This window comes from Aulonocara sp. 'chitande type north' Nkhata Bay, linkage group LG18 (assembly GCF_057382095.1).
Source record: "Aulonocara sp. 'chitande type north' Nkhata Bay isolate Kocher_YH1m ecotype deep benthic linkage group LG18, A_spYH_male_GT1.1, whole genome shotgun sequence".
NCBI lineage: Eukaryota > Metazoa > Chordata > Actinopteri > Cichliformes > Cichlidae > Aulonocara > Aulonocara sp. 'chitande type north' Nkhata Bay.
The window spans coordinates 37,464,035-37,482,781 of record NC_141361.1 but is presented as its reverse complement, the minus strand read 5'-3'; the positions used below and the strand labels follow the sequence as shown (position 1 = coordinate 37,482,781).

At 38.4% G+C, this 18,747-nt stretch overlaps 1 protein-coding gene across 1 annotated transcript in view; it reads left to right on the top strand.

Annotated features, from left to right (window-relative positions):
* Positions 1 to 18,747, top strand: part of brinp2 (bone morphogenetic protein/retinoic acid inducible neural-specific 2) — a 289,760-nt gene that overhangs the window by 97,555 nt on the left and 173,458 nt on the right. Inside the window, exon 2 of the mRNA XM_086271078.1 lies at positions 2,485 to 2,937. Coding sequence (XP_086127204.1) covers positions 2,552 to 2,937 — 386 coding nt within the window. The 5' untranslated portion in view covers positions 2,485 to 2,551. The remainder of the gene's footprint in view (positions 1 to 2,484; positions 2,938 to 18,747) is intronic.

Below are 18,747 nucleotides of genomic sequence, written 5' to 3'. Positions count from 1 at the left end.
ATCTGGCATCAAGCTGGCACTTCTGACTGACTGGTGTCATGGAAGGGTGTCTGTCAACCAGATGTGGGCCAGGTCTGGCAATGGAGGCACTATTTATGTTCCTATTTTTCTATTTTAGTTAGAAGACCCAAATGCCATGTTGCAATACTATACGGCTGTGGTAGCCAATGTTTCAAATGCAAGTTTGACAGGTTTGTGAGTGTACACTTTATCCAAAACCTAGTGAGGATTTACTCATGTTTTCCACTGGGTGGCTGTAGCTGAGGCGGTAGAGCAGATCACCTACTGATCTGAATAGTAGTAGTTCGATCCCTGGCTTCCCCAGTCTGCATGTCAAGAGTATAAATGTAGTTAGGAAGCACTCAGTTTAGAGAAGGTGTGTGAATGTGGCATGTTGTATAGAGCACTTTGATTAAAATGGGAGAGTAGATAAAGGGGTGTATAAGATTCAGTCCATTCATTGTCTGAACAGAGCTTTGTCTTGTTCCTTATGCGCTATTATGTTCTTGCACATGTTGTTATTACATGGCTTGATTCAGGTACACATTAGGCTGACATCTGAGGCCAGAGCTGAAACTGTTCTGGGCCAGCAGTGTGTCTGCAACTGGCCTTGTGCTGGCAAATGTGTGGGCCACCACTAGGAAACCAGATCTGGTCCACCAAAGGGCCGTTATTGTTTGCGGGTCACGTGTAAGCACATTGCGTGGGCCAGATCCGGGCCGTACCAGTTTTGCTATGTGGGTTACTATTACTGAGGACAGAAGGTCTGAAAATTAATGTCATGAAGTTTGACCATGTGCACTAATGACTGTTAATGAATGTTAATGATGAAAAGTTTAAACATTGATTTCAAGGAGATGAATGGCTGTCCCTCCCTGAGCCCGGTTCTGCTGGAGGTTTCTTCCTGTTATAAGGGAGTTTATCCTTCTCACTGTTGCCAAAGTGCTTCCTAATTGTTGGAGTTTTTTCTTTGTTTTCTCTGTCTTTCTTGTTCTTTAACTTACAATATAAAGCACCTTGAGGCAACTGCTTTGGTGATTTGGTGTTATACAAATAAAATTGAATTGAATTGAATCCCGTCCTGAAGTTTTATTCTCACACGAAATTCCACATGCCCTTTTCCACATCTATTTACCAGAAAAAGAAACCGTATGTTTCTGTACCTTTAAGAAGTCGCTAGACTGTTCCTGAAGCCCATTATGGTGTCAAACAAAACAGCACTTGTTACTGTGTGCCAATTGTTCCATTAGGCACTTTTTTCAGCACCCACCAAAGATAGTAAAATCCCAAGAAATACCAAGGATTAAACCAAAAACCAAAAACAAACAAATAAAAATGGAAATATTTTGATATGGAAAAAAACAAACAAACTGTGCATGACTGTTAACAACCAAATTCTTACACTATGCAAGTGGTGAAATAGTAAAGCTATTATAAAAATAAGTTGATAATTTCCACACCAAAGCAAATTTGTTTAGGTTTAGTGATGTATATATCAAAACTAATTGTGAGATTAATGTGTAGGCATTTAAGCACACTCAAACACTTGTGCATCTTTTGTGGGTTGGATAGCTCTCATAGCAAAAAAAGCTAATGGTATTGCCGAGGCCTAAAAGAGGGATTGAAATCAGGGATGCATTCTAGCCAGATGTTGAAAAGGTGCAATTTCTCTGTATTAACTCATTTAAACTCAATTGAAGTAGTATGTCAGAAAGTCCTCTGTTGTCTGTGACCTTTGAAAAATTTGCAACAGGAACTTCTCACACCCATAGTAATGGTGGAAGGCATAACATGCACGTGTTTAAGCATGAGCCCTGATCTGTGTGGATGACAGGAAGACAATAAGGCTTTGCAGTTGCTATGGACATTATTAGTCACACATGCTGCTTTTAAAACCGAACTCCAAGAATGAAAGGTTTTTGGCAATTACTCACCAACCTCTGATCTATTATCACCACCATGTGGACTAAAGGAGTGATGCTGATTTGCTCTAAGGCCGTGAAAACAGATGTTATGCCTTTGTGGTCAACGCAGCTATAAGAGACAGATATAAGATATGTTTATGTGGCCAAGTATATACAGAAGCAAAGGAAACACAATCTGGATTTTGTCCACATTTAAGATGAAGGACAGTTTCAATTAGCACTGCAGTAAATGCAGTTTCATGATAATTGAACTTCCCTGTATGAGCAACAGCAAACCTCCATTTAGTATTTGATCATGGTTATTCATAATAATTATGTGTGTCTTTAGACGTGCACAGAATATCTTTCATGTCAACATTCAAAGTAGACATGAAAACGCTCTCACTGATTTGATTGATATTAACTTTGTAAACACCACTTAGAGGGGCATTATGCTGCCTTCATAATCACAATATATGGACAACAATGTCTGTCAAGGACAACAAGCTATGAATTAACAGAAATTCCTTCCTACTACAAAACATGTTTCAGCATGCTATCATTTCTCCGTTTCATTCAGGCCAGCGGGAGGTGACTGTCAGAAGAAATGCCGGTCCCAGGTGCCCTAGTACATCACCACTGGGACCATGGCGACTCCTTGGCCAATGAGAAGAGAGAGGTGCTCCCATGGCTCCGCCTGCCTTGCTAGATGGTTGGCGTCATCCTTGATGCTCCTATGGTTGCCGTGGATGTTATTATGGCTGCCGTGGCCTACCCAAGCTGAACAGGTGGGCAGCGGGGGACATGGCGGAAAGGTGCCGCATGGATCCCTTTCGTCCCCCTCATCTTCGTCATCTTCCTCCTCCTCCACATCCCCTTCTGGCTCCTCACCATGGGGTTTTAGCACAAGGCAGAGCGGAGGGCAGCTGGACTGGCTGCTGTCAGAGAAGGGCCCTTTCCACAGGTGTCCTGAGTACACCGAGTTCAGAGAGAGGTTCCAGCAGGGATTTTCTACCAGATACAAGATTTACAGGTGAGAGGGATCTGCACTGGCTAGTGCATGGGGTTTTTTAGTGAGACCATTTTTCTCTGTCATATCATATAATATGTACAGACTCTCTTTGTCTTTTGTGCAGACAAATAGGTGTGACTTTGTCTTCTTCCTTCCTGCATCTTCATTTTTTAAAAATAATTCCTTTTTTTTTATCTGCAAAGATTTTTGTATCTACCAGCTGTTCTTCTTTTACAGCTCTGTTAAATTACTTCAGCTTGCTGTTCAAATGTTCAAACTTCTTTAAAATGCTGTTCTAAAATGTTGCAACATCGCATGCTCTTGGCTGATGTACTGTGCAGGCAATCACTAGCTCTGTTTCTTCCTTGAAGTGCTCTTTAAGTGGACTATTTCAAAAGTGGACTTTATGTTTTTGTCATTTTATATTGACACAGAATCTTCTCTGCCCCTTTTTTCTATCCTTAGCACTTATCCATATGGTTAAAAAAGTGTTTCAGGGATGCTAGTGACAGAGGTCACCAGTCCATCACAGGGCTAACACGTTCACATTTTCATTCACATCATTTTGAACCAACAGTTAACCCAACACGCCTGTTTTTGAACTTTGCACATGCTCATATCTCTCTTCCTGTGAAAGAAGTGTAAAGTTATTTCACTTCTGCCAAAATTCTCAAAGAAGAAAGTGAAGAAGAAACGTTTGTTTTTTTTTGGATGTACATTTTTTCTTCAGCTGCCTAAGGGTTAGGTGATTGTGAATTTAAAATCCATTTTACTGTTAGCTAGTGCACATTTATGTGTTCTGATTCTCTTGAGATGACCAGTTGACCAGGGTCTTTGAAGGAAAATGTTTCTGGACAATTTTACCCCAGATGATCATGGAGAGATTTTGTTTTTATGTCAACACTCAGCACAAAGTTCATACTAACATTTAACATTATGCACTCCACACTGTATATAAATGCCACTTGTTTTGCACATATTCAACTCTGTATATTTATATATTTTATTATTATTATTATTATTATTATTATTATTTTATTTTATTTTTTTACTATTTAATTTGTAAAAATGTGTATACACACACACACACACACACACACACACGTAGGAAAATATTTAGTATACACATCCAGAAATGCATACACTATTATATATTGTACATATATTTATTAGTTTCAGGTTGGCCATTCTTGTATTTTGCTCGTTTGTGTTGTTGTGTTTGCACATCTCTGTTGCTTGTGGGGCTCGCACACAAGAATTTCACTCGCATGTGCTGTGCCAGTGTGCCTGCACATGTGATGTGACAATAAAAAGTGATTTGATTTGATTTGATTTGATTTGATACTAAACAAAAGATTAAATAGCCAAATGCTGACTGAAAAAATGAAAGGGCATTAACCAATAAAACATATAATCACAATTCATGAACCACTTCAAAATGTCAAGTAAATGGGTGAAAATCAAACTATATTACTAGACTTTCCAGCATCTCTTTATTTTTCATAAAAGAACAGGATTGTGGCCAATAGAAAGTAAACAGAAAGAAAGAAACTTATACTTTTGAACACAGCTAATTATAGCAGATTCGAGTTCTTGCCTCCAGTTTAGACATTTAATTAGCTAATTAATGTCAAGTGAATGGTTTTGACACATTTTATGTCTTTATCTTGAGGGAAAGTTATTTTAAAGTAAGCCTAGAATGTTGCTGTGATATATTCAGTCTTTGCAAATTTATCGAAACAAAACATGCTCTTAGCTGAATCTGTTAAACAGTGACTAAACATGGATCAGAGGGAATGGATAATGCATTTTATCTGCCAGAATAAAGCAAGCGTTTTTTTAAAATACCGTCAATATAATATCTGAAGATATAAACGAGTAACAGTTCATTTTGACAGGTGGACACATTAAATGAAGCTATAAAAAATTCCCCTCTCACCCCTGTGGGCGGTATACCCTTCAAGCTCAGGTCCTCTACCAGAGGCCTGGGAGCTTGAGGGTCCTGTGCACTGCCTTTGCTGTTCCTAGGACTGCTCTCTTCTGCACAGAGATCTCGGATGTTGTTCCTGGGATCTGATAGAGCCACTCACCTAGCTTTGGGACTTTGCCTGTCTCTCTCATCATGGTCACTAAATGCACAGTAATGGCAGGTTTGTAATAAGACAGATCGTGCTAACATAATATGCACTGTTAGTTGATTATTTACCTGCCGCATTAACAGGAGAGGACGTGCAAACATTACCGCTGCTGCTGGGTTGAGATTCACGAGTCCGGAGCGGAATTAAAAACACGACATTCATCTAAGGTCATCGTGTGTTTTGTGAGCTTTTGCATATTCGTAGTGTTTCCTCCCTTAAATGAAATATCTACTTTGCAAGTATTGCAAGTTGCCCTGTTGTCGTCCGTTCTCGTAAAGTATAACCAAACTTTTGAGCGTTTTAGCCGCTTAGGCGCCGTGTTTCCTGTCAGGTAAATGACGCTCCGCAATGTGGCAACGTCATTCAGGGCGACTGGAATCGATAAGGGAATCGTTTGCCAAACAATTCCAAGGAATTGAAACAGTGGGAACCGGTTCTCAACAAGAACCGGGTTTCGATATCCATCCCTAATCCTGTCTTTCAGGTTAGCTGCTCTCACACTCAATATGCCTTTGTGTGTGTATATACTATATTTGGTGAAATAAGTAATTGATCCCTTACAAACCAGTTAGAATTCTGACTGTGTGGTACACAGATTGCAATTAATCAATCAATTACTGTGTGTGTGTGTGTGTGTGTGTGTGTGTGTGTGTGTGTGTGTGTGTGTGTGTGTTTTCTAGCCTTACAAACATTAGTGTAAGTGGAAAGATATTATGGCTTTCCTGACAGCCCAGTTAACAAACAGGAAGTGGTAAAATTATTTATTATTTTTTAACATTTAAAATGTACTTCAGAAAGTCAGCCTCAAGAACTGCAGCATCAGAAATATTTCTAAAATAAATAAAACAGCAGAAACATGAGAAGGGAATGGTCTTCCCCATCCTCCAGTTTAACTGTTTCATGCAAGATTTACTGTCGGAAATAAGCCCAGATAGTCTAAATGAAAAAGTTACGATTGCAGCATGCACATGGACACCGCAATTTTACCAAGGCTTAGTGTGCCAGTTTTAAGGACTCATCGGTTGTATCTGTAGGATTCAGTCCTTACCCTTCTTAGGGTATATGTGTTTGTATTCAGGGTGGTTGTAGGTCAAAAGATAGAGCAAGTAATCTACTAATAGGAAGGTTTGAGGTTTGTTCCTTGCCTTCTCCAGTCTGCATTTCCAAAGTGTAAATTGATGTGTGAATGTTAGATCCATCCAGTCCATTTACCAGATGTCCCCTGTGTTTTTTTAATCTGAACTATTACATAAGTATGGTACAGTAATTGTATTGCATATATACATTTTTAGCTCTAGCCAAACATTACACTGCTCGGATCTCCTGCCAGCTTATTTGGTAACAATAGTAGTAAAAACAGAAGCTTAGCAACCACATATTTACTAGTCCCTTTTGCATAATTTGGGCTTTAAAATTCAGCCTGGTGGGCCACGTTTTTTTTGTTAGTTTTTTTTAACTCTCATCAGTAACCACTTGGTCTGAAGAGGTGAAGCCTAGAAGCTCTTCTCTGTAACACAAAGTAGCCTCAAAGCCTTTCTCTGGCAGTGTTTCTTTACATCCCTTTATGTTGTGTTCAGTTATGCGTGCAGCTGCATGAAGGTCATAAAGCTGAGCTGCGGGCAAAAGATTACAAAACGACCTTATCAGAATTTAGGGTTTAATATTTGTCTGAAGTATAAAAATGCCCACATTGGACAGACAGCCTCAGAACTGGATTGATATGATTAGGCCCAGAAGCATTTAAACAATTACACAGTTTTTGTAACTTTGCCTCTGTACAACGCCACAGTGAATTTTAAATCAAAGTGTGACTGAAGTGTAGACTTTCAGCTTTAATTCAAGGGTTTAACAAAAGTACTGCATGAACTGTTTACAGCCATTTTTAATTGGACGTTGGGTGACAAGCAGTTTCACGGCTAGGCGAGGCCTGTTTTCTCATTATCCTGTTTCAAATAAAGGAGATAAAAGATCAGTTCCAAACCTTGAACTTGCATTTGTTAGCTGTTTACTGGAGCTCTCAATTTCACTTTTCGTATTCTTCTTCCCCATCTTATTTGTCTCCTTCTTACTGCTCAGGGGTTGCCAAAGTGGATCATCTTTCTCCATGTCTCTCTATACCGAGGATATTCTTCTGTCACACCAGCCCTTTGCGTGTCTTCTTTAGGTTCTTTGTAAACAACTAGCCAAAATGATTCGACATTGTCTACAATGCACATACTTTGTACTGTTAACAGTCATTTCCTTAAAAAAAATAGACTAATGAAAAATTACAAATATAAACCCGAGCAGTAGAGTTAATGCTAAATAACCTAGCAATTACTAACTCAGCTTTTATTAGTCACTTGTTTTGCCACAATAATATGATGAAACACATAGTGGGGCAGCTGAAAGTAACATCCTTGTTACTTGTACCTGCTGTAAAGTGCATGCATGTGTCATTCTGCACAGTGAAGGTGAAACATTAGCAAAGGAAGACTTTCTATCTTATTTGTCAGTGCTTCATTTGACAGCACTTTAGTTAAAAATGGCAGCACGGTGGCACGGTGGTTAGCACTGTTGCCGCACAGCAAGAAGGTCCCGAGTTCAATTCCACCATCAGGCCGGGGTCTTTCTGTGTGGAGTTTGCATGTTCTCCCCGTGTTTGCGTGGGTTCTCTCCGGGTACTCCGGCTTCCTCCCACCGTCCAAAGACATGCAGCTTGTGGGGATAGGTTAATTGGATAATCCAAATTGCCACTAGGTTTGAATGTGCGAGTGAATGTGAGTGTGAATGGTTGTCTGTCCCTATGTGTTAGCCCTGCGACAGACTGGCGACCTGTCCAGGGTGTACCCTGCCTCTCGCCCTATGACAGCTGGGATAGGCTCCAGCGCCCCCCGTGACCCTGAAAAGGATAAGTGGAAGCGGATGGATGGATAGTTAAAAATGTTTTTGATGTTATTGATATCACATAATTGTACAGAAGAGGAAAATTCAGTCTTGTGTATAGGCTTCCTATTAAATTTCCTCTGACAATGAACGCGCATTTTGGGCCTGACAGTTTCCTTGCTGAGAGGAAATTGTATGCTAAGCCAGCAGGTTCTCACTATGTGCTCTATAAATGATGCAGTGCAGTCCTGTGCCAGGTCCAGAGTTCATATTGGCCCCTGTCACCATTATCATTATTCCAAATTTAATACCAAAATTGATAGATGCACACTGTGTCTGCTGAGGCTGCAATTTGAATTTCGATTTCCTCAACTTGGATTACATCTATATTTATATTCCGATTTTTTACTTTGCCTTGTCGTTTCCTTCCCCTCCGTTCCAGCTCTTTAAAAATAGATTCTCCAGCCATGAAAGCTGTCACCACCATTTGTTCTGTCGCTAATGTAGACGTGCCTGAAGATGATCCATTCCAATCACTCGTGGCGTTTTTTTGTTGTTTCTTCTTATGCTGTTATAAGAGTTGATGGTGACTGTGTTATACAGACATGCAACTGTTCTTTTCTGTCTTCTCTCTTTGTGGCAGTGTATGATGATTTGTCACCAGCTGGTCTGCAGTTCTTTACACTCAGCTCGTCTCTTTCCCTCCCTCTCCCCGGGTCACTTGGACAGCGGGAGATTTGAAATGCATTTAAGCAACATTTCTTTTAGTTGACCAGTTCCATTTCTCTTTTTCCTCTCTCTGCTGTCTTTTCCTCCTTTCCATATCCCTCTGCATCAACTTGAATCAAATGGAAATGACAGCATCACTTACAGATGAAGGGGAAGTGTAGTGTGAAATGACAGGTGGAAGTTTTATGACATAAGTGGGACAGGTTGTCATATGATGCCATCTTTGGGAGAATCTGCCCCTTTTTCTGAGTTGCAGAGTTTTTGGCTTGTGCTTCTTTTTTCTTTCTTTTTCTTGGCATAGATGCTATGCAAACAAACTAGCATTAACGTGGACCATTTGCATTTGTCGCACCAAGTTGTTAAGAGTTGTAATGCTTCACTATCCAAAAGACACAATCGAGCCATTCAGTTCAGGAGGTTATGCTGCCTTTGTGGGTCTTTTGTTTGCTGCTTTAGTATTAAATGAGCATAAGAATGAAATCAAACTCACACACAACCAGTGCAATGTATGAACATTAACAGGAGACAGCAGTACAACTAATATTTTGCACATCTTACATTTTTTCTTATGCTTATCTTGTGCTGGTAACTTTTGCGGTTTAACATGTTATGTTACACAGCGGTAGATGAGGATTAGAGATAAGCGCAGTATAAAGTATATAATGAACTTCGACCGTATCCATTATGAAGAAGGTTGTAATTCTGCTCACAGTTTGAGATTGCATGTTGAAGTATGAAGGAAAAAATACAGTATAAGGAGAAAAGAAGATTATTCTGAACTGAATTTAGGTTCTGCAGTTTGGGAAAGTGTGTGAACCTTTACAGAATTGTGCATAAATAAAGAACCCTCTGATTTTCACACACATGGTGAAAAGACTGATATGAGGAAATACAAATAATACACACAAATGGAATGAAACATGGAGGTTAAATTTTGAGTCATGGTTTTTTGACAGTGAGAGGACAACTGGGTATTCTATAGGCATGGTCATCCAACTGGATGACCAACAATGAGTATGTCTTGCAATATTCTAAGGTTCCACAGAAGAACCCGGGGCAACATCTAAGCACCTCAAGGGCTTTTTCTCCCCATGCAGAGACAACTGATCATTTTAAGAACATTTACAGAGTTCATAAGCATTTTTTTTATGACAAGCACCCTTTTGTTGCCAGAGTAATAGCTGCTTAACTTACTCTTCATGGTTGTGATATTAGTCTCCCAAGCTCTGTAGCCTAATAGGTCAGAATGTTCATTGTAGAGGTGGTGTAATTTGGGTACCGGCCTCCCTCTCAGACATGTGGGACACAGTCAGGGCTGCCACCGGGTATTTTGAAAAAAAAAATCACCTTGCCCCCCCCCTACCATTGCAAACCATGCCAACCCTAAAAATATAACACTGAACAGACATGGATCACAGTTCTGCTCAGATAAATCGATTTTTTCATTTCATGCAAGAGAGATATGTGCAAGCCATATTTTAGATTTCAATACTTTAAATTATAATGTTATCATTTTTTTTGTTACATTGATTGGCGCTGTACCTTACACCATCATATGTAAATGTGTTCATGGATTTTCTGTGTGTTCTTTTCCTGTGGATGCAGTGTGGTTAGTGAAAGCTAAAAATATTTGAAACGTAAAGATTTGATTAATTAGACTGTATCTTTGAACCTTTGCTAGACACCACCAGCACTGGTTTTCCTCAGCTCTGCTGCTAAATCTACAAACGCAATTTCCTTCCAAACGTGGCACCATTAACTGTAAAAGGGGAAATAAACAGGCTTTCCAATGGCATAACATTTATTAACAAGAAGCACTGTACCAAATAATAACCCACCAAACATGAATTTCCTTACTTTCTGTGCTAAGTTTAGATAAATCATTTACTATTTGTACTATTACAAGTACAAATACAAATAAAATCCATGTTAACTTTTTGGATGGAAGCAAATTTAAATTCTCATCTATCAAGTGGTGTAAAAGTATTTTGTACTGCTTGAACATTTTTATTTGTAATATTAAATATAGACAAATATAACTTAAATAATCTTTGAACAAAGTGTAGCCAACTAAAATAGGTCTCTGTCTTCAGATCTAGTAGAACTCAAAGGTTTTAATCTTTAACATTACTTTATGATGACAGATTAATAACGTCTTTAAAAGAACCCCAGAAAAGTCTAGCTGACTGTTCTACTGTTCTTTAGGACCCCTTAGAGTCGTCATCACTTTTCTTTCTCTTCCGCTTCCCTGGTATACACTCATAAATGTCTGACTTTGACCTTCAGAAACACTCTTTCTACTCTATAGTGTTATTAAACAGTTATTAACTGATCAATACAAGAAACAGTTTTTTTGAGCTGTCTTCAAAGTGACTGTTTTGTATAAAAATGATGGTAAAACTCCAATAAGATAGAATCATTGAAGTCATAATGTCAAATACATGCAATCTGTTTGTGATAATGCAGCTATTAACTGTGATTTAAAAAAATCTGCAAATCTGCTGCCATCAGTTACAAACCTGTTGCTATCTGTTGCCTTCTACACACAAAGAAATTCACAATTAAACAAAAACTATCTATAGTCCAGCCAGAAAGCCATACATTTCAAACAGAAATTCAGAAAATGCACAAATGGTGATGTACTGACCGAATTAAAATTAGTTCGAAAATGACGACAATTCACACATGTTGAAATTGCCGTCTTTAAAACTACAAAAACAGTGCACTGGTGTTGTAGGAGCATGCACTTTCTTTATACGTTTATATTTCTAGATACTCATATCATGATTCAATCACAGGACAACAAAGTGCTTGTACATTTCAGCCAACGTATCCTACTCAATATTTGTGCAAAAACAATGAGAGTGGCAGTGAAAAATGCCAGAAGAGGCCTTGCAAAAAGTACTGCTTCAAGAAATCAGACGCAGGCAAGAACAAAAGTCTTCTTTTAGTCTGAATCCATTTTCTTGTAATCAACATTAAGTCCCATTTTTCTTTTGTTTTCTCTTTAATTAAAGCTTCATTGTTGTAACATTTTAAAAAACCAACCTTGCATGTGACTTATGATGTAAAATAAGAAACTTTTGCAGTGCAATAATAGAAATGCTAATCAGTGTAATGAGGAACATAATTTCATGAACATTCTCCAGAATCTGATTAGTGATGGTGAAGATAATATGCATATAATAGTACAATGGATAGAGGAATAAAGAGAGTGATGGTCCAGATCAAACACATAATGGTGCAATTAGACTTTAATTATTTCTATATGTCCTGTTAATTTTGTGTGTCATTGAGAAAGGAAGCCTGCGAAAAGTCGCACAGTAAACACAGCAACTCTGCATCATGTAAAAAGCACTTCTGTCTGGCTTCTAATTGTACTCCCGTGACCTTACTAATGCTAATATCTGATTATCATTAAGGAAAATAAGCATTGGCAGGCTTTTCTCTGCATTAACTTTCCACAGAGCAAGAGTAAAATTGGCTGCTCTCATTAGCTTTTAATCAGGGGTAATGGAGATGGGAATACATGTTAGCCACATTTTCCTGGGCTACCCATAATCTGTTAAATCCTTTAATCTCATCATTGCACAAGTTACATCAGCTGCTACGGCCTTAAACAAGCGTGAAAACTATCAGTGGTTGAGGTCATGACATCTGCACTTTCCAGTGTGTTTAATGTTGTTTTGTATCTGATATCATCGTGTTAGTGTGATCCTTATACCATCATATTACTGATGTAATTGGTATCGTTGAGAATAACCAGTAACAAAATTGCAATGTGATAGCTTCACAAACCAGGAAAAATACTAAAATAGTATGCGTCATCCTGTGGTGGAAAAAGTATGGAGTGACAAAGATGAGGTTGGGCTTTCACCTGCACGAGTGGGATTTGTGTAGATATTGTTTTTAGAGCTGTTACTTCGTATATTTAAGAAACCTTTTGGAGTTTTGTTGATGATTGGTTAGTTTTTAGGAAGCTGGAACTGACCAGTCACTTAATTATGATCGCCCAATTATTTGCAAATCTGTCATATTTGCATTAATTTTTTAATTAATATTAATATATGCATTCATTATAATAATAATAATAATAATAATAATAATAATTATATATTCATTATGTTGCTGCACTGCAGAGCTCCTTCGGTGACAGACTGCTGCATCCTCGATGCATGAAGGAGCGTTTCCGCAGGTCCTTCCTCCCTGCAGCTGTCAGACTGCACAATCAGAACTGCTCCCAACAATCATAGATGTTCACATCTGCGCTGTAACTGCAATAATTTAATCAACCGATTCGCACTACAACCTGTGTTTGCCTCTTATCTGTAGTTGTTTATATTTAATTTATTAACTGTACAGTCCTCTGTTTATAGTAGCCATTATCCATATGTAAATATGTAAGAAAAATTGTGTATGTTTCTGTTCTGTGTCCTGTGTACTGTTTGTTTGTAATGTGTCTTTCTGGCTGCTGTTACAACCAAATTTCCCCTTGTGGGACAATTAAAGGACTATTCTATTCTATTCATTATAATTACACATATCTATATATTACAGATATTTTCAATAAATGAATTGGTGGACACAGCCCTATCTGTCCTTGACAACAATAGTACATAGTATTTTTCTAACATATGGCTGTCAATTTGAAAAGTAAAGGGGTTAAATAATACCACACTGAATACATTTCTATTGTGCTGCTTGATGTTTTACGCCAAAATCAATCTAAAGTACAAACTGAGCGAACAAATCACTACAGCATTAACCATGCTTGTTGTTGTTTATTCATTCAAACTTTACATCACCTCAAACTCCAGCAAAGAAAAGTCTCATCTGGCTGAATCAGACTGCAAAGCAACAAAACCGCATGGAATAATCACACTCTTTTCAATTTTCATCTGTCTGAAATGACAAAAGAAGAGCTGTCAAGCAGTTCTTGTAGAGAGACAGACAGCGATTCTGCTTAATTTTCACTTCTACTTGTGTTGGACTTGAGTTAGATTAGCTGCTGATGAGGCGCTGGGTGGGGCTGGAGGGTGTGTGTATGATCGTGTGGAATGTGAGGGGGCTATGGGCTTTTTCTCTATGGTCCACATTATCAGAGAGGCAGACGGCTTAGCATGGACAGAGCAGCAGTGCAGAAACAGGCCTGTGGTTCTGTGATGGAAACAGTCAGGAGGCAACAGCCTGCACAGCAGGGAACACTTTCCTGGTACATGGTGTGTATTCTGAGTTAGTGTGTTCTGTGCTGTCTGACCACCATAACTCCTACAGATCGCCGTCAAACAAATGTGGGTCACACCCTGCCTGACACACATAAAGGCACACAAAGGTTCAGAGGCTTTGCTGGCTGTTTGATATGTTAACCTCTTAGTTTCACAAAGGGATAAAGCAAAAGAAACACCAACTGCTGTGTGCATTATCGCTGGTTTTAAACACCAACTGGGTTCAAATGTACACAGAAGGCAAGAGAAAAACACACAGGACAATACAGAGAGCTAGACTTTAAAAAAAGAAAAAAGAGGCTGCTTTTATATATACTGCTGTCAGAGTGACATTGGAGCCTGCAAACAATACCATCATATGTAAATGTATTCATGGATTTTCTGTGTGTTCTTTTCCTGTGGATGCAGTGTGGTTAGTGAAAGCTAAAAATATTTGAAACGTAAAGATTTGATTTGTGTAATTAGACTGTATCTTTGAACCTTTGCTAAACACCACCAGCACTGGTTTTCCTCAACTCTGCTGCTAAATCTACAAACGCAATTTCCTTCCAAACGTGGCACCATTAACTGTAAAAGGGGAAATAAACAGGCTTTCCAGTGGCATAACATTTATTAACGAGAAGCACTGTACCAAATAATAACCCACCAAACATGAATTTCCTTACTTTCTGTGCTAAGTTTAGATAAATCATTTACTTTGCTTTAGAGAAAATTAACATTTAGATGGCGATGTTTTGTGCATGATAGTACGATATTAACAATGGTTTTTAGAAAATTAGTATTTTGCATTGTTGTTTAAATATCAATCGATATTCTGGGTACATCTCAGGCCCTCTAAAGTACGGAGGCCTATCTCCCCTCACCACACTCCCTGCCGGTGGCTGATGCCCTCAGACGTTGGTGTGTTGGTGGTCCTTGTCGTCTGGGGCTGGGCGCTCATGTATGTACCGGCTCACTCCTGGTGGCCGATTGGCGGGGCCGGGCGCCTGTGGCCCGGCTGGGCTCCTTCCGGGGAGTGGGATGCCCTCAGGCCTCTGGCCTCTGGGTCTGAAGCTCGGTCCTCTCTGGCACAGCTTCCCCCCCTTCTCACCGTCTCTTCTCCCCTTTGGTTTTCTTTCTCTCCCTCTCTTTCTTTCATTCTTTCTCCCTGTCCTATCCCCCAGTCATGTCTGTCCCGTTTGTAGCAACTGAAAATAAAATAAATTCATAATTATAATAAAGGTCAATCAAATGGACCAATATGGCAAGACCATGATGATCCACGTGGTAAAATAAATCCGCTTGGCATCTTTCTTGGCCTTAAGACAACAATTCTGATGGCTAAAGATCCAAACGGGACACAAAAAAAAAATAAAATGTATATATCAATCGATAGTTCTTCGACATTTATACTCCATTTCACTTCTGCACTACTACATCTTTTACATTTATTTGCTATATTTTATCACTTTGCAGTGCAAGGTTTTACATATCGCTCTATTTTCCTATATGTACAACATAAAAAATGTTAAACCATATCTAAAAGTCAAAATTCATATTTTATACAGTTGATTTTTTATGTTTTTCTAATCTGAGTACATTTGTCTGGTCGCCTTGACAACGTCTGGTATGATCTATGGCTACAAGTCTGGAATTTAGCAGCAGATAAATATTGTAATTGTGTGTGAAGGAATGTCTTTTTATTTTTCATGTTAAATATTTACTGTATATTAGACGTTTATGATTTCTGTGCAGGTTTTGGCAGTGAATAAGTCTTTGTGGAAAAGACATATACATGAAAACATTCAAACAAATCATCAAACACTGACTCTTATCAGCAAAAGCAATTTAGTTCCGTTAGCTTTTCAGTGCACTACAGAATTCATCCGCAAATTAGGGCTACACCCGGGACTGGTATAATGAATTAGCCTCTGGTATTCAGGGGAAAAGTCATAATGAGTGATGCATTACCTTTATAAAAAGGAAGCCGGCAGCAATTGCGTGAAATAAAACGTCGGTAAAGTGGCAGGTGAAAAGAAAGAGACCTTGTCCTTAAAAAATTGAATCACTTCAAATGAGATTTCACATTAACCTTCAGTATAAGCTATAGTATTTGGCCTTAAAGTGAGGTTTGACTGCTGAAAATATGAAGCAAACAAAATATTTTTGAAAGACAGACTGAGAAACACAAAAAGAGAGATATATGAATGTGTGGGTGAGAATCAGTGTGCCTTTCCATTTGGCCTCTATCCGGTTTAAAACCGTAAAATAACAAACAACAAGCGAAAAGAAGTCTTTGCCCAAGAAATGCCCAAGTTCTTCAGCTCTAAAAGTTCACATAGAACTGCAAAATTTAAAGAGCTATGACACTTGAGGTCTTCTGAATTTTGAAAAAAAAATCACCACCAGCAAGTTTAAAACGTGGCTCTGAGAAGCTGCAACGTCCGTTTTCTTTTCAGGTGCTGCAATCACAATGGATTCCAGTGGTGACCTATAAGTCACGACTAAAACATGCATCAATACTTTTCAAAAAACTTTGAGAATGTGGATGAATAGAAGAAAAATAACTGTACACTAAAATGTACCTATTACCAAGGACTGCAAGAATCTACAGTATGCTTGTCAAAGCGATTTCCATTATGCTCATCTCTGCATACACACCAAAGGGAAGGACACATAATCAGGCATACAGACTGTACACACCTGCAAACAAAGGCTAATAAGGTACAAGAGAAAACGGACAGACAACAACAAGGAGGCAAACTGTAAAGGAGACATTTATATCTGTACAACATTTGTAAGAGTAGCTATTGCTGAAACCATCTTATTAAAGCACTTGTACTAAAAGAACAAAATGATTACGCTGAAAATAACAAAGTCATTAGTGTGGACATGACCTGAGTCAGGTCAAGAGATGTGGAAACTGTATTTCCTATTTGTATTATATATAGATACAGTTTTCAGTGTGAAAATGAGTTTGCTGAGACTGAGAACAATCACACAGCAGTAGACCTGTGTGTGTGTCACAGTAACGGAGAGAAGTGGAGAGAAAAAGAATTTGGAGCTTCGCAGAGACAATAAAACATCAAAAAGAATCGTTCCATCAAAGAAGATTACTTTAGATACAACACTCATGGAATGGAAATCCGGGCAATATTTTCCTCTTATTTCATCATCAAAAGATTAGGTTTTCTGAATAAAACACTCTCCACCCCCCACTCAGGAAAACGTACTCAGAAAACCACAGCAGCACATGCTACGCTTCTCTCCAAGTGTCACTCCAATAAAGGAGTTTCATGAGCAACTCGCTCACAGCCATGTTGGCTTTCTGTGGTTACGAGCATAATTTAATTTAACCTCTAAACACACGAAAACTTTAAGGACTTTAAATTACAGTGCATGTTTTGTCCCTCGCTCTTTCTTCTTCTTCTTTTTTTTTAACCAATTTTAATGAAAAGTATCCCGATTTTCCATTCTGAACACAGGTTTTCATTTATACCTTCTGTTGGCACAAATTGGATTCCTGCTGCAAGAATACATTTGTTCTCTTAAAGCTCATTTCAAGCTGCTATCTTCTTGTGATATGCACAGCTCAGAGGATGGTTCCAGAATTTTTATATATTTTTCTACTCAAATTAAACACAGCTGTCACTGTGTTTAATTTATTATATCACGATATTATAATCCTTTTTTAAGCTGATGGAAAATAAGCGAATGGCCTACCACTAAGTGACGCTTAGTGGGATATGTCAGAAAAAGAAAACAAGAGGAACGTATTAATGAAAGTAATGTAGAGGGAAGATGTTATTTATTGGCTACACTGGCCATGTTATCACATTGTGTTGCAATAAATGACCTAACCTATTTAGGGTGCCTGTGTGGCTGAGTCGTTTTCACGGTACTAACATAGCATACAGTAACAGTAGCAACAGAAGCTACAAATATTCATCTTTTGCAGATATATATATATATATATATATATATATATATAACCGGAAGGTCGCCGGTTCGATCCCTGGGCTCTCTGTCCTGGTCGTTGTGTCCTTGGGCAAGACACTTTACCCTACTTGCCTACTGGTGTTGGCCAGAGGGGCCGATGGCGCGATATGGCAGCCTCGCTTCTGTCAGTCTGCCCCAGGGCAGCTGTGGCTACAACTGTAGTTTGCCTCCACCAGTGTGTGAATGTGAGAGTGAATGAATAGTGGTATTGTAAAGCGCTTTGGGTGCCTTGAAAAGCGCTATATAAATCCAATCCATTATTATTATTAAAAAAATTAACTAATTAATCTCACAATTTTCTGTAATTAATCACGATTAATCACAATTACTTGATCGATAGCCTGGCTGCAATTACACTTTTTCAACTTTATATTTTAGCTTGTAACAGACATTTATGCAATATAATGAAATAAATGGAGAATAAACAAAGAATGTATGCTTAAATTCAAAGAGAATTTGAATAGTTTTCTTCGATCTTTTAGCACAGGTTCTCTCCTGTGAAATGCAACTTTGAAAAAAAACCTATATACTAATAGGTAAGTATGCACTAATATATAATATATATTAGTTCTGTCAAACAATTAAAACATTTAATCAGATTCATCACAGGGTTACTGTGGATTAATTTTGATTAATCACGATTAAATATCATTCATTTTTAATCTATATTAATCGCATTTCATTTTGCAGACCGACAAAAAGCTCTGTAAACATTTATCCACTCTCTCTCTGTCACTCTTGCGGAGGCACTTCAAGTCCTTGAAATGAGGAACCAAAGCTATGTAAAGTGCGTGTTCTCAACAATATTAACAGGTCTGCAGTTTGTTGCAATCCACTTGGCAATTGTGTCTGTCAATATATCCGAGGTAGACTTACTGAGTCCGTGAGTGGTTTGT